The 23,354-nt window shown below is 33.8% G+C and overlaps 2 protein-coding genes across 2 annotated transcripts; both read right to left on the bottom strand.

Annotated features, from left to right (window-relative positions):
• Nucleotides 1–4,074: 4,074 nt before the first annotated feature.
• LOC148193606 (uncharacterized) lies at nucleotides 4,075–10,212 on the bottom strand. Its single transcript, XM_088099468.1, has 3 exons — nucleotides 9,454–10,212; nucleotides 9,160–9,351; nucleotides 4,075–5,337 (listed from the first exon to the last, which is right to left on the bottom strand). The coding sequence occupies exons 1-3, from the start codon at nucleotides 10,210–10,212 to the stop codon at nucleotides 4,075–4,077; spliced, it is 2,214 nt and encodes a 737-aa protein (XP_087955594.1).
• Nucleotides 10,213–19,126: 8,914 nt separating this feature from the next.
• On the bottom strand, nucleotides 19,127–22,207 carry LOC148193605 (bZIP transcription factor 12-like). Its single transcript, XM_088097977.1, has 4 exons — nucleotides 21,312–22,207; nucleotides 20,963–21,034; nucleotides 20,348–20,377; nucleotides 19,127–19,605 (listed from the first exon to the last, which is right to left on the bottom strand). The coding sequence occupies exons 1-4, from the start codon at nucleotides 21,864–21,866 to the stop codon at nucleotides 19,522–19,524; spliced, it is 741 nt and encodes a 246-aa protein (XP_087954103.1). The 5' UTR covers nucleotides 21,867–22,207; the 3' UTR covers nucleotides 19,127–19,521.
• Nucleotides 22,208–23,354: the final 1,147 nt, after the last annotated feature.

Genomic DNA, 23,354 nt, shown 5'->3' with positions numbered 1-23,354 from the left:
CCATGTTATTTAAATTTTTGGGTTGAAATGGCATATCATTTTGTCTTTTATTGTTGCACCTTTCCTAAAAAAATGTGTATTTAATGGTTTAAGTTGTCCATGTAACCGTTATGGGGAATGATGTTGTTAGACTATCTCAATTAAAGGAACACATATGTAATCATTTTTAGAAGGATTAAGTCTAAAATATTTCTTGACATACAAATAGCTCAATTAAATGAAGGAGTTGTAATTTGTCAAGGATTTTTGCTCTTAACATCTTAAAGGAGACAAACATGATTATTGTAAATCAATAGATTGTTCTATACATCTAAATCAAAAATTAAAGATAGAACAATGAGAATTTTCTTTGACCATTTTGGTTGGAAAACTTGTTTATCTTATGAGTACTATACCAAATTTGTCTTTTGGAGTGGGAGTTGTAAGTTAGTTAATGTAAAATCCATGTATTAATCATTAAAATGTTGTTATCCATATTCTTAAATATCTTAAAAAGAATCTAAAATAAAGATCACTATATGAAGATAAAGGAAATATCCAAGTCTTTGGATATTATAATGCTCATTAAGGTGGTTCTCCTATGGACAAATACTATATTATATTATATTGTGGTTTCTTGAGAAGAAATGTGATCTCTTGAAAAAGTAAGAAACATGACATAATGTTCTTACATAGTTAATAGCTTAAGTTAGATATAGGACAATAACATTCCTCACTTGTGAGATTATATGAGAAAAACAATTACTCTAAGAATTAAATTCTCGTGAGATTCAACCAATGAAGATGTTTTGAGATAACCAAGTTGTTCACATTACTTCCATTCCATTGTTCCATGAAAAGACTAAACACATAGGGATTGATTATCACGTTGTCAAGAAAAAGTTGTTGTCTAAGAAAATTTATACTAATGATCAACTTACAAATATATTAACAACATCCTTGTGGATACCTTAGATTGAAGTTTGGTATATACAATTTGTATGATCTAGTTTGAAAAAGAAAGTGTTAAAATATTTATTAAATATAGGTAGTTGTTAAAATAGATATTGATGAGCTATTAGCATTAATTATCTAGATATTTTTGATATAATTTTTTTCAAATAACAAAAATAAGCGGAGAAATAATCAATCTCTTAAACTTTTTTTTCTCATATTTTAAATCTTAAGCTCTATTTAATATATATTTTAATAGAGATGATTATTTTTATATTTAGATCTCTTGAAAGTCTCACATCGACTAAGGTCAATTTATAATATATAAATGGGTGCAAACCCCACCTTATAAGCTGATTTTATAGGGTTGAATTAGACTTAATTACATATTTTTTCCTAATTCATAAACAAATAATATAAAATAATTACATATTCTTTAATTACCAACAATAATAATCCTTAACACATGTTCTCACAAAAAAGAATTGATAGATCTAGTGTCAAGTAAGGAGACTAGGCTACTCGTTTTTTATAAATATTCCAGTGTTCACGTGTCTCAAAAGTTGATAATAGTAATTTTTATATTTAAAGTATTATATTTAAATAAAAATAAAAATTTAATACTTAAATTATTTTATTCAAACAAAATATTTAAAAAATTAAACTTTTAAAATAGAAACAAATAAACTTTAATATACTTCAATTTTTTAAAGATTATAAATTATATATCTAACTAAAAGCTAACATGTGTGTGCTGAATAACTTGTGGGATTATGCACCAGGGTTGTTTGTGGTTTGTTTTCTCAAGTGCGATGTTTAGCTTCCACTTCCACGTTACATTTTGTAAGTTCTTTTTTTTTGGATAATGATACTTTAACAACATTTTGACACTATTTACATGTCATTCTGTGATTGATCCATATGAAAAGGATTAAAAAAATTAAAAATGACTTGGAATGCTGGGCAATTGGGGTTGCAGGGGTTTCAATTTAGCGGATTGCACTTTTGGGGTTTAAAAATTTTCAAATATTTTTTTTTGAGAGATAACCCACTAGAACGAGAAAGAACGTCCTCCCACCCACAAACCTCCCTCGATCACAATCGGCTGTTCATCGACAAAGGAGCGTTCAACGAACTGCCACCATTCACCAGAGTGTTGTCTGTCGCCGTTTCGCCATTTCACCATTTCAAACCACCAACGAATGCGAAAACCACCATTGACGTGGTTTTTGAAGCTTTCCATCGTTGCTTTCGCTAATCCTTTCAACTTGTTTGGTGGGTTTTAGTTGTTTTTAATATTTTTTTACCATTTAGAGGTTGTTGATCATTTTAGGGTTGTTGTGGTTTTTGGGTGCAAAGTTTCAATTTTTTGTGTTTGTGATTGTTGTTGGGTTATTTTGACTTATCTTTTGTACAATGTTTCTTTAACAATCATGGATTTCATTGCACAACAACCTCAAAACAATGTAAGTAAATGTTGTATAGAAATTTTTGTAGTTTCTTTCAAGGCTTAATTACCTACTTAGTCCCCATGTTAGGAGGTAATTTTCTGTTTAGTACCCGGTTTTAAAAATGTAGGCATTTGGTACCTATGTTTTGAAATTTGTATCAATTCAATCCTATCCAGTTAACGGCGTTATAATTGATGCGAGAAATTAAGGACGTTAATGAAGATGCATTCAAACATTTGATAGTTATTCCACCCAGGCTATCATTAACGTCCTTAATTTCTCGCATCAATTATAACGCCGTTAACTGGATAGGATTGAATTGATACAAATTTCAAAACATAGGTACCAAATGTCTACATTTTTAAAACTGGGTACTAAACAGAAAATTACCTCCTAACTGTCGGAACAATCGGTACCGTTATAGAGTCGCGCAGCGGAATAAAATACTCGGAAAGCGTGTTACGGTCACAAATCAAGTTTTGATAGTCCGTTTTAGAAAAACAATTTTCTTAGAGAAAATTTATCAAACAGTTGATATGCGTAAAATGTAAAGAGTATAGAGAGCAAGAAAATTCAACACAGAATTTTTATCCTGGTTCGATTCAAAAGAATCTACGTCCAGTTGTTAATCACTATAAAAAGTGATTAACGTTTTCACTAAAAACAGTTTTACAAATTACAATAAGAGTGAATAAAAACAAATAAAAAACCTTCCTTCGACGAAAGAACCGGAAGATGACCACCTTGCCAACTCGAAGAGAACCGCTCCGACTATCGACACACGAAACGCGAGCTTCTCCTATTCACGAGACCAGGCAAAGCACTTGAACTAGCCTTTTAGAACTTCCTCAGATAACACTGTATTCTCAAAAGCTCAGAGTACTTTCTAAGAGTTCTGGAACTCATCTATATAGCCCACTGGTCTAAAGTTTGCAAAGATGAATTATAACTGCCGCAGATAATCGATTATTGTTAGTGATAATCGATTATTCGAGTCCGTTACAGGGTTTTCAAAAAGTGATAATCGATTATCCTGAGGAATAATCGATTATTCCAGAGACTTTTGGCAGTTCTCATCAGAACTGTGATAATCGATTATTCGGAGTAATAATCGATTATTCCAGAGCAACGAGGTTTTTCAGAAGGGCTCAGGATAATCGATTATAGCTTCTAATAATCGATTAAATGCGTAGCAGTTCTAAAAATACGAATTTTTCTAAGTATTACATGTTGAAGACTTTTCCTAATACATTTATAATCTACAAATTGCTTTTAAAACAACAAAAACAATGTATCATCTTTCAGCATCATCAAAATTGTTTATCTTCAAATTTACCAATGCTCTTCATTGGTAACAATCTCCCCCTTTTTGATGATGATCAAAAATCACTTTTTAAAAGCAATGTTGGGTTATCTGCAAAAGATACAAACTGAGAGACAACAGTAGGAGTTAGTAGTAACTGCACATATTTCTCCCCCTTTTTGATCATAAGCAAAAAGAGTGATAATGCTCCCCCTTAATATGAGCTCCCCTCAATTAAACAGTGTAAGTACTAAAACAGTAGATCATTTTATTCAGGAAAACATTAAAGAGTACAAGGGCACATAAAGCAAGACATGAAGATGATAAAACATTCTAGGAATTCAAAACAAACAAACATGAAAGCACACTAATCAGAAAATCCTAAATCTAAAATTCAGGACTTGGTGGTCTCTCTGGAGGTTGGAGATTAAAATGATTTTCAATGTTTCCAATGCGAGTGTCAAGGTCATTGAACTGGTCGATCACAAATTCTTCATGATTTTGTTGCCACTCATATATTTGGTCAAAGTGAGATTGTTGAAAGAGACGCATATCCTCCAGTTGTTTAGACAGGTTTGCAAAATGATCCTCCATAGTCAGGGATGAATTTGAAGGCATGTGAGAAGGACCATCATCAGCAGAGGTAGCAGTTGGGACAGGATCAACCATATGGGCCTCCATATCGTCATTGACATTTTCGTGGTGATCATCATCCTTGTGAATGATCACACGGCCACGAGCAACAAAACCCATTTGGCGAAATGTTGTCTCACCAATTTCAGTGCCAATTGCTTGAATGGAGGTAGTGAGTTCGCCGTCCACACTTACACCTTTGTATTCTAAAATTCGAGAGATGAGAAGTGCATATGGAAAATGATAAGAAGAATATTTCTTGGCCTTTACCATGGTGTCGGAGATGAGGGCTGGCCAATCAATGTGGATGTGATTTAAAATCCCATATAGTAGTAGAAGATCTTGCTCCGAGCATTGAGCATGGTTAGTGGCACGAGGACATAGGATCCATACAATTAAGTAATGAATCATCCTTTCTTCAACCTTGAATCCACCCACAAGCAATTGTCGACGATTGATTTGGTGTTCAGGATGACGCAAAAAAGATTGAAAGGCGAGGAGACGATTGAAGTCCGGAACTCCAAGATGGACTTTGACAGCATCATCCCATAGTGTGAGTTGTGCAACATTTGTCCATATGTCATCATCCAGAATTATAGGGACACCTTTTACCTTTGTTGTGATGATGCCGTCACGATAACGCATATTGAAGTAGAAGACACGGATAAGATCAGGGTATATGCACCCCTTGTGCTCCACTAGATGAGTAAGTCCTTGAGCACGAAACAAATCTGGAAATTGAAAGCCATAATAACGATAAAAGTCGAGACGGATGAACTTTACCGCCATGATTCGGCGTTCTTGCCAGAAATGAACATAGTCACCATGTTGCTCCTCATCTGAAATCCAACCTTCGATGGAAGCAGGACGAACATTGCGGGAGCGAGAGGAAGAAGCACCAGCAGTCCTCCTTCGGGTTCTTCTTGAATCAGCCATGAGAGAAGTGGGCACAAAAGAAACGTTGGAAGGAAAGAATAAAGAGGAGAGATTTGGTTCAGATGTGGGTACAGCAGGTTTCTGGGTGCAAAGAAGTGAGTAATAATCGATTATAGGGGGCTATTTATAAGAAAAAATGGAGAATCTAGCCGTTTATGACCGTTTCCAGCCGTTAGGATTCACTGTAACGGCTATATTTTTGAAACAGATCGCGTAATAATCGATTATTCTAAGTGATAATCGATTATCTGCTCATAAGTCACTTTCCAGAAATTGTGTAATAATCGATTATGTATGAAGATAATCGATTATCTTCGCATACAAGTCCAGTTTTGGTTTTGAATATGGATAATCGATTATTTGTAAGTGATAATCGATTATCTGCGAATAGGGGTTTTTCCAAAGCTAAGAAATAATCGATTATTATCTTTTGATAATCGATTAAAAGCGCTGATCGTACCAGAATTGAGAAAATTTTATAAAGTTTGAATTTAGGACATATCTAACACTCCTAACTCTCTTCTAAGCTCATAGAATCTATCTTTAGGTAGTGCTTTAGTGAAGATATCAGCCAATTGATGTAAAGTGTCAATGTATTCAATTTGGCAATCTCCCTTTTGAATGTGGTCTCTCAAGAAATGATGTCTAATTTCAATGTCCTTAGTTCTGGAGTGCATTATGGGGTTCTTAGTGAGGTTGATAGCACTAGTATTATCACATTTCAGAGGAATGTGATCAAGGAAGATATCAAAATCCTCCAGTTGTTGTTTCATCCATAAAATTTGGGCACAATAATTTCCAGCAGCAATGTATTCAGCTTCAGTGGTAGACAAGGCTACACAAGCTTGTTTCTTTGAATGCCAAGACACTAAAGAACAGCCCAGAAAATGACATGTTCCACTAGTACTTTTCCTATCAATCTTACAGCCACCATAATCTGCATCAGAATAACCTATCAAACTAGGTAAAGCATCAGAAGGATACCAAAGTCCAAAAGATGGGGTGCCTTTAAGGTATTTCAAAATCCGTTTGACAGCAATGAGATGAGATTCTTTAGGATTAGCTTGGTACCTAGCACACACACACACACTTTGCATAATGTCTGGTCTACTAGCAGTTAGATAAAGTAAGGATCCTATCATTCCTCTAAACATGGTTTCATTTACTCCTTCACCAGATTCATCCTTATCTAAATAGCAGGACGTTGCCATAGGTGTGTTGGCCTCTTTACAAGTATCCATACCAAACTTCGTAAGCACTTCTCTACAATATTTAGTTTGGGAGACAAAAGTTCCCCCATCTATTTGCTTTATTTGCAGTCCTAAGAAGAAGTTAAGCTCACCCATCATAGACATTTCAAATTCACCTTGCATGATTTGTGCAAATCCCTCACACAATGAATCATTTGTAGACCCAAAAATGATATCATCTACGTATACTTGAACAATCAAGATATGTTTTTCTACTTTTTTAATAAACAAGGTTGAATCAACCTTTCCTCTAGAGAAGTCATTTTCAATCAAGAAAGTACTAAGTCTTTCATACCAAGATCTAGGTGCCTGTTTTAGACCATACAAGGCCTTTTTCAACTTATAAACATGATTAGGATATTTAAAATCCTCAAAACCAGGAGGTTGACTAACGTATACCTCTTCTTTAATGAAACCATTTGAAAATGCACTTTTCACATCCATTTGATACAATTTAAACTTCATCAAGGATGCATACGCAAGTAACAATCTAATTGCTTCTAACCTGGCTACTGGGGCGTAAGTTTCATCATAGTCGATACCTTCCTCTTGGCAGTAGCCTTTTGCAACTAACCTGGCTTTGTTCTTGGTGATGTTGCCATCTTCATCAAGCTTGTTTCTAAACACCCACTTTGTTCCAATGATTTGATAATCATCTTGTCTAGGAATGAGTTCCCAAACATCATTCCTTTCAAATTGATTGAGTTCTTCTTGCATAGCAACACACCATTTATCATCTTGAAGAGCTTCCTTTATGTTCTTAGGTTCTACCTGAGACACAAAAGCTACTGTTAAGCAGAAATTATTAAGATTGTGTCTAGTAGTTACCCCTTTTAACATATCTCCGATGATGTTGTCCAGAGAAAGTCCTCTTGGTTGTTGATAGCTTTTAGGATCAACTACTTGATGTTCATTTTGAGTTTCTGGAGGATAGTTTTCATTTAGATACATCTCTTCAAGAGCTTCCCTCAAATAATCCTCATCACCTGCAATTGGTTTATTTGACTCAAGAGGGTTCACCTCAAGGTCCACAATTTCATCAAAGACAACATGCATTGATTCTTCAATTTTCAGGGTTCTTCTATTAAACACCCTATATGCTTTGCTAGTTAAAGAGTATCCTAAGAAGATTGCCTCATCAGATTTAGCATTAAATTTGCCTAGATTATCTTTACCATTATTCAAAACAAAACATTTGCATCCAAAGATTTTCAAATGAGATACATTTGGTTTTCTACCGTTAAACAGTTCATAGGGAGTTAACTTAAGAATAGGCCTAATTATCATTCTGTTCAACACGTAACAAGCAGTACTAACTGCATCAGCCCAAAAGTATTTTGGCACATTAGATTCATTTAAAAGAGTCCTAGCTAGTTCTTCTAATGACCTATTTTTCCTTTCAACAACACCATTTTGTTGGGGAGTTCTTGGAGCAGAAAAATTATGAGCAATTCCATGTTTTTCACAAAACTTTTCAAAAGATTCGTTTTCAAACTCACCACCGTGATCACTTCTCAAGGTTTTGATTTTCAAATCCTTTTCATTTTGAACACGTTTTGCAAATGATTTGAATGCTTTAAAAGCTTCACTTTTCAAGGTTAAGAACAATGTCCAAGTAAATCTAGTGTAGTCATCAACAATCACAAGAGCATAGTAGTTTCCACCAAAACTTTTAATTCTAGATGGACCAAACAAGTCCATATGCAAAAGTTCTAAAGGTTTTGATGTTGAAATCATGTTTTTAGACGAAAAAGAGGATTTGGTTTGCTTTCCCTTTTGACATGCAGAACATATTTTGTCTTTCTCAAATTTTAATTTAGGCAAACCAATCACAAGATCTTTTGAACTCAATTTATTTAAATGTTGCATATGAATATGCGCAGCTCTTTTATGCCATAACCAAGGATTTTCCTCTTTGGCAACTAAACATGTTATACTATGACTAGATGCATGTTCAATATCAATCAAGTAAATGTTATTATGCCTAACACCTTGCAAAGCAATTTCAGTAGAATTTTTAAAATATACGGTACATCTATCACTTTCAAAGGTTACCTTGAGACCCTTGTCACATAATTGACTTATGCTTAGGAGATTGTGTTTGAGACCTTCAACGCATAATACGTCCTTTATAGTCAATGTGTTTCCTCCTCCAATGTCTCCAGTGCCAATGATTCTACCTTTGTTATTATCTCCATAGGTCACAAATCCTTGCTTCTTCTTCTCAAAAGAAATAAACCTTTTCTTGTCACCGGTCATGTGTCTTGAACAACCACTGTCAAGATACCACAGTGACTTCTTTGACTTAGTAAGTTCCTACAAAACAAATTTTAGCAAGACTTTAGGTCCCCAATCTTATTATGGGTCCTTTGGGTTAGTTTATGCATAATATACATCATTTTACAATTTTAACCCATGCATATTTACCATTTGGAACACCAAAATGTTTGATGTTGCATTTGTTTGAGGTGTGACCAAATTTCATGCAGTAAAAACAACAAGCCTCATTCACTTTATTTTTCACAAGAGTTCCTTTTTCTACCCAAACTCTACGAGTTCTTATCACTTTATATTTTTTGTGTAGATGCATGTTTCCACTTCTAGCATTGCTTCTCTCAAAGATTGTTTTGGCATGTGACTTAGACTTATTTGCCTTTGCAAGTAAATTCTCAAGAATGTCAATATCAAACATATGACTTTTACATGATAGACATTCAGCAGGTTGTATAACAGTATCACATTCAGATAATTTAGTTTCCAAATTACTAACTTTGTTTCTCAAAACAACTTCATCATCTAGTGCTTTTTCATACCTCAAATTCAATTCATCATGCCCTTTCTTTAGCTTTTTATGAGCAACATCAAGTTTTTCAGATTCATTTAACAAATCAAGAAATGCCTTTTGTAAGTCAAACTCATCACTTGACTCTAAGCTAGAATTACTTACTTGGCTTCCTGCATCTTCTAAGTCTGCCATTAAGCACAAGTTTGCTTCTTCATTTGAATCGCTTGAACTTGAAGAACTAGAAGCATTGTCTTCCCAAGCTATGTAAGCTTTCTTCTTCTTTGGAAACTTTCTTTCTTTCTTTTCTTCACTTTTCCTATTCTTAGGACAGTCAGTCTTCACATGACCCCTTTCTCCACATCCATAACATTTAATGCTTGATGGAGATCCTCGATTTTCTTTCCTTTCTCCATGGTATTTGTCTTTTCCCTTTGCTTTCATAAATTTAGCAAACTTCTTAATCATAAGACTCATGTTTTCCTCATCGTTATCGGAATCATCATCCTCAATTCTCTTAGAACTTTTTCCTTTTGAGATTTCAGACTTGAGGGCAAGCGTCTTTCTTTTGCCTTGATCCTCTTCTGTAGTTAATCTTCTTAGCTCAAGCTCATGCTCACGAAGCTTTCCAAAGAGAATCGCCGTTGACATTTGAGTGAGGTTTTGAGACTCCGAAATGGCAGTCACCTTTGGTTGCCAAGACCTGTCTAATGATTTCAATATTTTCACATTCAATTCATCAGTGTCAAAAGTCTTACCCAAACCTGTCAGGTGGTTCACAATGTGAGTGAAACGCTTCTGGACATCAGATATTGTTTCTCCAGGCTGCATTCTGAACATCTCATACTCCTGAATGAGCGTGTTCTTCCTTGCACGTTTCACGTCGTCTGTACCCTCATGTGTGACTCTGAGGACCTCCCACATCTCCTGTGCTGTCTTACACACTGAAATTCTATAAAATTCATCAAGTACTACAGCAGATGAAATAATATTACGAGCCTTAATATCAAATTGGGCTCTTCTACTTTCCTCAGGAGTCCAATTAAAGTATGGGTTTTTCTACTTCTACACCATCAACAGTTCTTTTAGGAATATAGGGACCATTTAGCACAGCTTCCCAGATGCCTCTGTCAACAGACCCCATAAAAATTTCCATTCTGACTTTCCAGAAAGCATAGTTATCACCCGTAAAAAGAGGTGGTCTGTTGATGGATGCACCCTCAGCATATACTTGATTTTGATGACCGGCCATTTTCGCAAAAGTTTGAAAGAATATCAAAGCAAGCTCTGATACCAATTGTCGGAACAATCGGTACCGTTATAGAGTCGCGCAGCGGAATAAAATACTCGGAAAGCGTGTTACGGTCACAAATCAAGTTTTGATAGTCCGTTTTAGAAAAACAATTTTCTTAGAGAAAATTTATCAAACAGTTGATATGCGTAAAATGTAAAGAGTATAGAGAGCAAGAAAATTCAACACAGAATTTTTATCCTGGTTCGATTCAAAAGAATCTACGTCCAGTTGTTAATCACTATAAAAAGTGATTAACGTTTTCACTAAAAACAGTTTTACAAATTACAATAAGAGTGAATAAAAACAAATAAAAAACCTTCCTTCGACGAACGAACCGGAAGATGACCACCTTGCCAACTCGAAGAGAACCGCTCCGACTATCGACACACGAAACGCGAGCTTCTCCTATTCACGAGACCAGGCAAAGCACTTGAACTAGCCTTTTAGAACTTCCTCAGATAACACTGTATTCTCAAAAGCTCAGAGTACTTTCTAAGAGTTCTGGAACTCATCTATATAGCCCACTGGTCTAAAGTTTGCAAAGATGAATTATAACTGCCGCAGATAATCGATTATTGTTAGTGATAATCGATTATTCGAGTCCGTTACAGGGTTTTCAAAAAGTGATAATCGATTATCCTGAGGAATAATCGATTATTCCAGAGACTTTTGGCAGTTCTCATCAGAACTGTGATAATCGATTATTCGGAGTAATAATCGATTATTCCAGAGCAACGAGGTTTTTCAGAAGGGCTCAGGATAATCGATTATAGCTTCTAATAATCGATTAAATGCGTAGCAGTTCTAAAAATACGAATTTTTCTAAGTATTACATGTTGAAGACTTTTCCTAATACATTTATAATCTACAAATTGCTTTTAAAACAACAAAAACAATGTATCATCTTTCAGCATCATCAAAATTGTTTATCTTCAAATTTACCAATGCTCTTCATTGGTAACACTAACATGGGGACTAAGTAGGTAATTAAGCCTTCTTTCAATAATGTTGGTTAATGGTTGTTTTTGTTGAAAAATATTTGTAGAAATGAATTCAAGGTTTGCAAAAGAGGTCTTCAAGAGGTAAAGGGAGCTAACTCAAACTTATTTCTAAAATTTTTTCTAGATGTTGTCATGATGAAGTGTATGGAAAATTGGTTTGGTTAAATGTATGATATGATTTCAAGAGGTTGATTGAAATGAGTTATTATCATGACTTTGATCTATGAAATTTTATATGAACTTTATGATGAAAGACTTGTGAAAATTGATGAATAAATGTTGGATTGATGGTGGATTTTCATTCTACCATGTTGATATACATGTATATGAAGTTTTTGATGGATTGGATTGTGAAATGGGATAGAAAATAAGGAAGTTTCAACTTACTTTTTATCAAATAAGAAAATTGTGTGTTTTGATTGGTTAATGAATTTTGGATGGATGAATTGATGGATTATATAAAAATCTTTGGTAAGATGGAAATATGGTGAGTTAACCATAAAATTTTGATGTTATAAAAAAGGTTTAATATCCTATTTTGTCCCAAGTTTCGCTCAAAAATGTCAAATTAGTCCATCCTTTAAAAAGTGCGTCAATTACGTCCTCACTTAATAAAATTTGCATCAATGAAATCTCTTCCGTTAAATCCATACAAACGGCGTTAACTATTTTTCTTTCTCTTTTACTTTTCTTCTATTTTTCTGTGCAATGCAAATTTTTGTCAGGTTTTTTTTTTCTCTTCTACTTTAAATACTCTCTCCTCCCATATCACTCAAATACTCTCTCCTCCCATATCACTCATGTAGCCCCTTACCTCCCATGCATACTCTTCTTTACTTTCCATTCTTCTCTCTGCTCACTCCAATCCAATTTTTCCAACCCAAGGCACCTTCTTTCTTTTAAAGATCAAGAACAAAACTTTAATAATCCCATTCTACAATTTTCTCTCTCCACATTTTTCCTTGCTTTTTCGATACAATCTTCTCCCTCCTACAAATAGAAAACCAACCCATTGCTCTCTCTATTATGATGCCTTCCTTCATTCATCTCTTTCCTTCTTAAACAATAGAAACCACTAAACTTTTCTCCTTTTTCTCTTTTCCATCACCTAAATACCTACTCATCTAAAATCACACTCTCATACATAAAACCTTCACTTCTCTGTATGCAAAACTCGCTTCCACCCCACGGTCATTCTCCCTACTTTTCTACTCCTTCTCTTCTCATTATAAAGGGTTGAAACACTTACTTCTACCAACTCATCTACACTCCCTCACAACATTTTCAACTCTCTTCTCCTTTAGATTCACATCTACTCTTCCACCTTATACTCAACCTGAACTTCTATCCACCTTTACAAATGGGTATACAACAGCGCTAGCCAGAGGGGACCATGTGCTGGTGCAGCCTTTTGGCAACTATTTGTTGAAGGAATGGAAAACATGGCCGATGGTTATGATATCATCTTTCAACGGAATCCTTCCACTGCCAAAATCATCGCCCAACAGTCTTTAAGGATGTCTCGTATTCGATAGTCATATGTTGTACAAATTGTTTTTTAAATCAAATAAATGATTATCGTCTACAAGCTATAGTAATTATAAAAATATGACATGTTTGATTTGCACTTGTCAACACTCAATTTTGTCCGGGTTGTAAAAAAATTCTATTTTTATTGGTTATTTATTATTTTCCTTTTTATTATTTTACCTTTTTGTTTTATTCTATTTTTATGTATTTAGATTTTTTGTTTTTAATTCAATTTCTATTTTTCTTATCTTCAATTTGTTTTAATAGAGTTAATTAATCAAAATAATTAAAAAATTGAAAAATAAAATTAAAACTGAAAACAATTAAAAAATAAAATAAAAATAAAAAAAAGGGGAAATAGAAAAAGAGAAAAAACGTGGGAAAGGGGTATGCGAGAGGCGTGTTGGAGGAGGGGGGACCAGGTAGTTAGAAGGGGATTTTGCCAAGATTTTGGGGAGCAGAATTTTGTTGGATCAGAGAGAGAAAAAGGGGAGAGGAGAGCACACGAGGAAGGATCATCTGGAATCATCATCCATAGTTAGTATTGGCATTGGCACCGGCAGAGAAAACGAAAGGCTAGGGAAGGTCACCAGATACAGAGTGATAGCAGCAACCATAGCAGCAGGTAAGTTTCTGTTCACTTGTGCATCCAGATTCATCATGTATGCTTACTGCTTAAACTCCATTCACCCCATTCTCGCCAGCCCATATACCATTATCACAGAATCAATTATCCCCTTCACGCTCATATGCACACAACACACTCATCTCTTCCAGTACCAAATTAACGAGAATCAATCAATTAAACCAATCAAGAAACAGTAAGAAATTAAGGGAGGCAGAGAGGAAAAATGGTGTTGCGGGGGGCATTTGGCAGTTGAGAAAATACTCGAATGGGGAAGAAGAAGAGTGGCGTTGGTGGCACCGGTGAGGTTAGTGGCGCGAGGGTATTGAATCCCGGCGGCCTGGAGCCGTTGAGAAGGAATCTGGTGGCCGTGGAGGTGACTGAGGAGGTAGACGAAGGTAGGCACGGGGAGCCTTATCGCGGCAGTGGTCGTGGAGGTTTTAGTAATGGTGAAGTTGATGATGATGGATGTTGATGACGCGAAGGGATCGGAGATGAACGTGGAAGAAGACCCTCCCTGAGAATCGCTGTTTTCGAAAAGAGAAAGGCGGAGACAGTGGCGTCATGACTGGTGGTGGTTCTGGTGGCGCGAGGTGACGCCGGCGAGGCCAAGGCTTATTCTGGTTGAGGTGACGGTGGCCGGATATGGCAGAGGTGGTGGTGAGTTCGTGGTGCAGAGCTTGGGACCTTGGGTCAGAGAAGACGCGAGCTAGGGAATGGGGAATGAGGATGAACCTCCTGAACCCCTAGAAAATTCTAGGTTAGAAAGCATTGGACTGGGCCAAGCCTAGAAATGGGCGTACGTCTGGTGCATTGGGCCTCTTTTGGAGCGCTCGTTATTTGGCGTCCGTTCGCCATCTCCCCACAACGAACGCTCGTTATCCAAACAAACGAGCGCTCGTTAAAACTTAAGCCTTTTTGACCGTTCGCTCAACCTTCTCCCTAACAAGTGTTCGTTCTCCAAGCGAATGAGTGCTCGTTAGCTAAACAAATGAGCGTTCGTTAGCTTTAAGCCTTTTTGACCGTTCGCTCAGCCTTCTATCTAACGAGCGTTCGTTCTCCAAACGAATGAGCGCTCGTTAGCTAAACGAATGAGCGCTCGTTAGCTAAACGAATGAGCGTTCGTTAGCCTTAAGCCTTTACGTCCGTTCCCCATTTCAATAATGAACGTTCGTCTTTAAGCTCCCATTTTTTTAACGTTCGTTCGCCATTTCAGTAACGAACGTTCGTCATTCAGCCCCAATTTTTGAACGTCCGTTCGTCACTTCAATAACGAACGTTCGTCCTTAGGCTCCCATTTTTTTGAACGTCCGTTCGTCTTTTTAAATAACGAGCGTTCGTCATTAAGCTTCATTTTTGAACGTCCGTTCGTTATTTCAATAACGAACGTTCGTCCTTAAGCTTCAATTTTTTTGAACGTTCGTTCGCCATTTCAATAACGAACGTTCGTCATTCAGCCCCAATTTTTGAACGTCCGTTCGTCACTTCAATAACGAACGTTCGTCCTTAGGCTCCCATTTTTTTGAACGTCCGTTCGTCTTTTCAAATAACGAGCGTTCGTCATTAAGCTTCATTTTTGAACGTCCGTTCGTTATTTCAATAACGAACGTTCGTCCTTAAGCTTCAATTTTTTGAACGTTCGTTCGCCATTTCAATAACGAATGTTCGTCATTCAGCCCCAATTTTTGAACGTCCGTTCGTCACTTCAATAACGAACGTTCGTCCTTAGGCTCCCATTTTTTTGAACGTCCGTTCGTCTTTTCAAATAACGAGCGTTCGTCATTAAGCTTCATTTTTGAACGTCCGTTCGTTATTTCAATAACGAACGTTCGTCCTTATGCTTCAATTTTTCAACGTTCGTTCGTCATCTCTTCAACGAGCGTTCGTCATTCAGCCTTCGCTCTCAACGTCCGTTCATCATATCTCTTGACGAACGCTCGTCATTCAGTTCACATTTCTAAATGTCCGTCTGTTATATTCCACAACGGACGTTCGTCCTCTCCCCAACGAACGTTCGTTCTCTACCTAACGAACGCTCATTATTCTGAATCTCTTCCCAACGTTCGTTCGGCAGTTCCATTTCTTTTGTTTGTTCATTTTATTGTCTAATTTTATTTTGTTTTATCTATTTATTTTAGACATTTACTTATCCTAAATATATATTTAATAATACAATATTGATAGTTTAAATAAAAAGAATTTACAAGAAAAGTTTTAAAGGTTTAAGCGCACGTGTGACCGCTCGCGTCGTCCTTGTGCTAAAAAACCTTTTCTTCTTCCTTAAATAAAATTTCAAAAATACGTTTTGAAGGTTAAGCACACGTGTGACCGCTCGCGTCGTCCTTGTGCTAAAAACCTTTTCTTCTTTCTTAAATAAAATTTCAAAAATATGTTTTGAAGGTTTAAGCACACGTGTGACCGCTTGCGTCGTCCTTGTGCTAAAAAACCTCTTCTTCTTCCTTAAATAAATTTACAAAAATATGTTTTAAAGGTTTAAGCACACGTGTGACCGCTCGCGTCGTCCTTGTGCTAAAAACCTCTTCTTCTTCTTTAAATAAATTTACAAAAATATGTTTTAAAGGTTTAAGCACACGTGTGACCGCTCGCGTCGTCCTTGTGCTAAAAACCTTTTTCTTCTTCCTTAAATAAATTTACAAAAAAAAATACGTTTTGAAGGTTAAGTACACGTGTGACCGCTCGCGTCGTCCTTGTGCTAAAAACCTTTTTTCTTCTTTTCTTAAATAAAATTTCAAAAATACGTTTAAAGGTTGAACACTCGTGTGATCGTTCGCATCGTCCTAGTGTTCAATATTTTTTCTCTCTTATTTACGTAATATTAAACGAGGGTACGAGTGCTCGTGCGATCGTCCGCATCAGCCTAGCACTCAATATTCTCAAGTCTTCCTAAATAAGTAAATAACGATATGAGTGCTCGTGTGATCGTCCGCATCGTCCTAGTGCTTAATATCGTTATTTCTCTTTTTTAAAAAAAAGATGATTAAAAATATTTAAATATCATTTTAAAGGTATGAGTACTCGTGCGACCGTTCGCGTTGGCCTAGTACTCATTACCTTCTTTTTCTCAAAAATATTAAAAAAACATAAAAATCTCCAAAAATTAAAAACATCTGCTTTTCCAAACAACAAACAGTCTTTCAAGCTAGAACTACGTAACCCTGATTTCTCATTTTGAATGAGAATACGTAGGAGCAAGGTCAATCCTTGTCGGGCCCAAAAAACTAAAAAATATGTTTTGTTTATTTAGAATTTTATTTTAGGGGATAATTAAACATTTTGAAAAACCACATCATATTCGTGCATTTAGTTAAAGGTACTGCCTTAGGGCAGGCGTTGTGGGGTGCTAACACCTCCGTGCTTTATCGTTTTGAGGTTTTTCCATAGTTTTCCATAATAAACTATAGTGGCGACTCCAAATCTCTTTTCTAAAATCCGTTTCTTATTTGGATCGTTGTCCCGTCGCGATTCCGGTTGCGACAACACTATTAGGGTTTGTAATATTCTTTGGTTGCCATAAATTACTCTCCCGTGTCTCTTAAACTTATGTTCTAATTTAAGAAGTCAAAAAGATAATTTATCACTTAACAGAAAGAAAGGAACAACAAGAGGAGATCTTTATTTTATTAGAGACTTTAATTAATATGTTAAAATTTCAAAATAATTATGTGTGTTTTTAATATATATACATAAACACATAAAAATAAAAATTCTAAAAGGTAAAAGTAATAATAAAAAGAAGTAGTGGTTGTGACTTGTCCTTTGACAAAACACCTCACATAAATTTTTTACATTAGATATTATCTTTTCTTATTTTTTATTCTTTTTTTTAAAATAAAAAATTTATTCTTTTATTTTACCTATGTATTGTATATATATAATAAATATAAAATTGTCACTCTCTATATTATTTTAATATTTTCAATTTTCTCTTAGGGCAATCACCCTACCCTATTTATTGGATCAATTTCAATGAAACTAAAAGGTTATTACGGGGACTAGAAAAAAAATGGTTAAAAAGGTTCTATAAAGAATTTATATTAAAATGTATATTAAGTAAAATCTGACAAAAACCTGTTAAAACCTGCCTTGGACGAAAAAAGTAAAAGAAAGAAAAAAATAATTAACACCGTTTGTACGAATTTAACGAAAAGAATTTCATTGATACAAATTTTATTAAGTAAGAACCTAATTAACGCACGTTTTAAATAATGAATTAGACATTTTCGAGCGAAACTTAAAACAACTGAAAGTGCAGGGTTGTATTTTTATATTTTATTTAATTAATTTAGTTTTAAATACAACATACTTATTAACAACTTATTTCATACTAATCTATTGTCCGGTCTCTACTGAATGACATCTTATTACTTATTTTTTTAAATATTATTATTAAAATATCAATTTAGCTTTTATTTTTGAAGTAGATTAATATAATCTTAATTTTTTTTATTAAATAAAATTTCAATTTTTGTTAATTTATTGTTTAAATAATTAACTATTTATAAACATAATATATCATGTTATTTGTGATAAAATAACTCATGTATCAAATCAATATTAATAATAAACATGATATGACGTAACAATATCAAAGGTTAATGTTACATAATAATATTTTATATTAAATAATTTCTTCTTTTAAAATAAAAATATCTTCTCCAAATTAAAACCAAATTTAATATTTATATAAATTTATATTAATATTTTTATTAAATTAATATTTTTACTAAATATTTTTAAATTCATTTTTAAATCAATTCTAATTATATTATTAAAATATAATTATTAAATGTATCCTAAAATTAATTTAAAAGTAATAAAAAACTTAATTAAAAAGATAGAATTAGAATTAGTTTAAAGAAATTAATTATTTTTAATCCAACTCTATCGTATATTTTAGATGTAACAAAAGTCAAACATAAACTTAACAAGTATATTTTAATAATATAACTAAAACTGATTTAAAATGATTTTAAAAACATTTAATAAAAAATCTGAATTTTAATAAAATCATTAAAATATTTATATAAAAATTAAATTTAATCTCACACAAAAACACAAAATCATTCCATTTAAAAAGTTAAAATTAAATCAAAATAAAAAATATAAAGTTAAATAATTGAATAAATATAGATATTCAATTAAATACAAAACACATATCATACTTGACACATAATTATTTTAAAATAAATTAAAAAAATCATGACCACATATTAAGATTTCAATAACAAAACAAAAACTACATTCAACAAACTAAAAGAATAAAAATAAATTTTAATTTTAATTTTTTTAAATAAATATTTAAACTCAGCCCTTATCTTAATTATTAAATGAGAGGTAAAATGACATAGATAATTTTGCAAAAGTAACTTGTCTTAATCATGTGACATTCAGGTGATCTTTCCGTTTACATGAAATCTGCTAAACACTATTCATGGAATCCTCTGACATGTAACTCATCCACTAATCATGACATCCAAATTGCCTAAATTATCACACCACAAACTTTTATTTGAACTCTTCCTACAAGGCCTAATCCTGACAAACCTCACCCAGAACCATGGATCTTCCTTGTAGATCAGTGGAAGAATACTTTCTAGTTGAATTAAATTACTTGGATTAATTGACTCCAGCTTTTTTTTTTTTCTATACAATGTAACTCCGACAACCTGCAAATGCAATGACATTCAATCTCTTAAATCTTTCCCTCCTTATATCTACACCAAGTCACAGCCTAGTTTGTTGATCAGATGGGTGATGAAACATCACAATGATTGAGCTGAATTTACTCTCCGAAGTTTCTTTCTAGGTTTAGGCATCACTTCAACTGGAATTATGTACTCCAAGAGCTACATGAAATGAAATTAGAGAATATAGAGATTAGATTATCAGTACACATAAGGTTCCAAACTTGGTTATATCATTTTTCTGTTATTACTACTTCTTGAGGTCGTCATTCTTGGTGTATAAATTATATAGATCTATTTCTTCAAAAAAGAAGATTATATAATTAGAAACAATCAATCGATTAGGCTAGCAAAACAGGAAGATAAGAGACTATTTCATCACAAGAGATGTTATATAGAAATTCTGCTACTGATGCACAAATTCAACCAAAAAGTATAAAATTTAGACACCGATGTCATAAACAACAGGTTCAATAAATCGGTATGTATAAAGTGTAAATTAAGAATATATGAAAGTGTAATGAAAGTAAGGGATATCTATTCAATAAGTATGATAGTAGGGACAATATAGAAGACATAACATTTTATGCAATGTAGAATAAGAATAAAAGTCATGGTCACTATTATGCAGAGTTTAGTTGATAAGGGCAAGTAAATAAGTTCAAGCAGAAAAGGATGACTACAGACAAAAACTAATCCCAAAAGAGAGTATAGATTGCATTTAAGACAGTTTAGTATAATTTTTATCTCAGAACTAAAGCTTATGCTTATTGTTGAATCCACGTTTCTAAGAAAAAATAAATTAATATAACTTCGCTTCTATAATGAATACATGTTATCACAACACAGTTTCAAGTATATCAGATAATGAATATGTCTAAAAGAGAGGATATCCATTACAGACCTGTTTCTTCCTCTGCCTTCTCATCTCAGCCTGCATTCAAGACCCAATATTTCAAAATCCAATAGAAAACAATTCAGATTGCAGACACAAAATTAAACAATCTTTGACCACAAAATAAAGGTTTACAACAGACAGGATTCAAATTCACAAATAAAGTTGTATTAACCTAAGGGAAGTTTCAACTTTCATCAGTCAAATAGAGAAAGCCAAATCATGCAATCCACAACTGCACTCAAAGAATATTCATATAATAGAATCTCCCCAATCACTGCTTGAACCAAACCAATTCTATGCTTTTAACAAAACTAATCATTCAACACAAGAGTCCCCCAGCGCAAACTAAAAAAGAATAAAAATTCCAACTGCACTAACCATTTATTCCCATCCTTTTTTTTTTTTTCTGATAACTGCAATTAGAAGTTTAGAAGCATAGGCTACCCAGTAAGAACCTAAAGCGTTTTTACAAGCTTTAATTTTTTTTCAACAGGAAATAAGACTAACCTTACATCGCCTTTGCCAAAGGATGTACCATACAACAACTAAACAAGACATGATTAACAAATACTGAAAAAATAAGAAGCTCAATAAACAAAAACAAAATCATCAAACCCTCACCTCTTCGTTAACTAACCGGGCGTTCTCTTGCTCCAGCTGGTGAACCAGATACTCAAGCTCCGATGTATAAGCCTGCACAGTAAAGGAACATCCAAAGAATAAGCTCCAGAACAAAACCCAGAAATCAAAACAAGACAAAAATCCTAAGTTTAATCCACATGGTTCCCAATCCCAATCAGCTAAATCCAACCTCGAAACTAGAAACCACATTGAACAAAAGATTTTGGACTTCCCACAAGAATCCCTGTTCAATAAAAGTGAACACATTTCGAACAAGGATTTCATCCCAACCTACTCTGCCAAAGATTAGCCCTTTGTCTAACATCAAACACGTTAGAAGGGTATGTACCTGCTTGCGTTCCCGGGACCTAGCAGCGGACTCTCGATTCTTGATCATCCTCCTCTGCTTCTGAAGCGTGGCCTTGTCCACCGGTTCCTCCACGACCCTTCTCTTCCCTTTGGGAACCGAATTGGTGGGCGCAACGCCGTTTCCAAAGGGTTCAACGGAGGAAGATGAGCCTTCGGCGGGCAGAGGGAGAGGAAAGGGGAGAGAGGAAGAAGGGGGCAGAACCCCTCTCACGTCCTCCTCTCTGACGGCGCCGGCCTTGGTGAGGAAATCCTCCAGGGTAATAGCCTCGTAGCCCTCTGGGGCGGTGGCGTTGACGGTGGCGGCATTTCTGTCTCCGGAGACGGCGGCGGCTGGATGGTGGGGGTGAGCGCCGGCAACGATCTCCTTCCAGACATCGTCGACGGTCTTGGCGGCTGAAGGGGTGATGGACTTGAGAAGGTCGTCCATGGAGGTTGAGTGGTGCAGATCGGAGAGGAGAAGAGAGGAAAGGGGAGATATAGAAGAGTCGCGTGGCAGATCCGGATTCGTCGAGACAACAACCTTCGACGACGCCATGCCGCTTTTCAAGCCTTCTTTTTTTCCTTCTTCTTTCTCTTTCTTCCACTTCAACTGTCACCAAAGATTACAGACTACTTCCATTTCTTTTCTTATTAATCTATTCACCCTTTCACTGTATGTTTTTTTCTTCTTTAGTTTTGGGCACAAACCCCACAAAAAAGAAAGCAAAGCATGGATTATGTACTTGTTATTCTTCTTTATGTTATTTTTTTCTACTTACTCTCTCCTTTCACTTTACATGCCATTAATGAATCTCATTCTTATTTCTCTTCAACGCTCACATGTCTTTCGTGATTTACTTCTCTGTTTTTACTACTTCCTCTTCTCTCGTCTAATTCCTTATTCATGTCTTTTCTTCATGCTAATATCTCTTTATATGAAATACTAAGTACCATTCAAACGGAACTGCAAAAACTTCTAAGAGTTTATTTTGTCAAAATGGCAGGGTAGACAAATTTGCATTGCTAAATAATTTAAATAATAATAATAATAATATACGCATTTTCTCTCTGTATGTATCTAGATCACACTAGCAACTGACATATATTATAAATTTAGGTACAATTTTTTCTTTTTTTTCTTTAATTAATTTTTCTTATTTTTAACTTCAAATATAATAATAAAAATAGTACTACAAATATAGTAAATATATTTATTTATAAATTGATAAAATCATAATATTAAATATTTAATATCATTAAAAACTAAAATTATATATTATTATAATATAATGCCAATAAACATAAAAAAAAACAAAATATCAACTGAAAGAGCATAAAAATAAAACTGTCAATAAATTAAAGGAAAAAATAAATTATATTAATTATGATATCATTGTTATTATAACATGTAAAATCAAACATGATTTAATTAAAACGTTTATTTCATTTTTTTTTATCAAGAAACCATATTTTGAAGAGGTTTTCTTCCCTATGAAAGAAAATTGTCAAGTACAATAAAATCTAATATTAAAAAAAGTTATTGTTATTATTATTTAAAACACAGTTAATATATATGATTTATTATAAAAATATATATTTATTTGTATATATATGTTCTTAAAATATATATTGATTTTGTTAAAAAAGATAAATATATATTTAAATGAGTTTTTTTAATTACATATATAACATATCATCTAAACTTTTTCAATTATAAAGAAAAAAAAACAAAAAATATTGTAATGCACACATGATACATTAATAATATATAATGTATTATAAAAGACTAGTAAATAATTATAATTTCTGGTGTCACAATAAAATATTTGTTTATGTCAATTTTATTATTTTATATTTTAATTCTAAAATATTTATTATTACATGAAATATATCTTTACACACATTTGTTATGTGAAATACAAAGTATTAATGGTGTAACATCTATTTTTAATAATATTTAACTATTATAAAAATATTATAAATTTAATATAAAAAAGTTGTTAACTCAAAAAAATGAATAAATTATTATTATAATTATTTAAAT

Source organism: Vigna umbellata, chromosome 9 (assembly GCF_029865625.1).
Source record: "Vigna umbellata cultivar VRB3 chromosome 9, Vumbellata_1.0, whole genome shotgun sequence".
NCBI lineage: Eukaryota > Viridiplantae > Streptophyta > Magnoliopsida > Fabales > Fabaceae > Vigna > Vigna umbellata.
Note: the sequence above shows the minus strand (reverse complement) of the source record. Positions and strands in the feature narration are given on the sequence as shown.

Bases quoted from the DNA above. Each gene is read 5' to 3' on its own strand.
- LOC148193605 (XM_088097977.1), bottom strand. From the start codon at position 21,866: ATGGCGTCGTCGAAGGTTGTTGTCTCGACGAATCCGGATCTGCCACGC. The intron at 21,035-21,311 runs GTACATACCCTT...TTTACTGTGCAG, and splicing joins GGTCCCGGGAACGCAAGCAG to GCTTATACATCGGAGCTTGA. The intron at 19,606-20,347 runs GTCTGTAATGGA...CATTTCATGTAG, and splicing joins GAAGGCAGAGGAAGAAACAG to CTCTTGGAGTACATAATTCC.
- LOC148193606 (XM_088099468.1), bottom strand. From the start codon at position 10,212: ATGTGGGAGGTCCTCAGAGTCACACATGAGGGTACAGACGACGTGAAA. The intron at 9,352-9,453 runs GTAAGTAATTCT...GCTCATAAAAAG, and splicing joins TAGAAGATGCAGGAAGCCAA to CTAAAGAAAGGGCATGATGA. The intron at 5,338-9,159 runs GCAAATAAGTCT...CTTTGCACCCAG, and splicing joins TTGAGAATTTACTTGCAAAG to AAACCTGCTGTACCCACATC.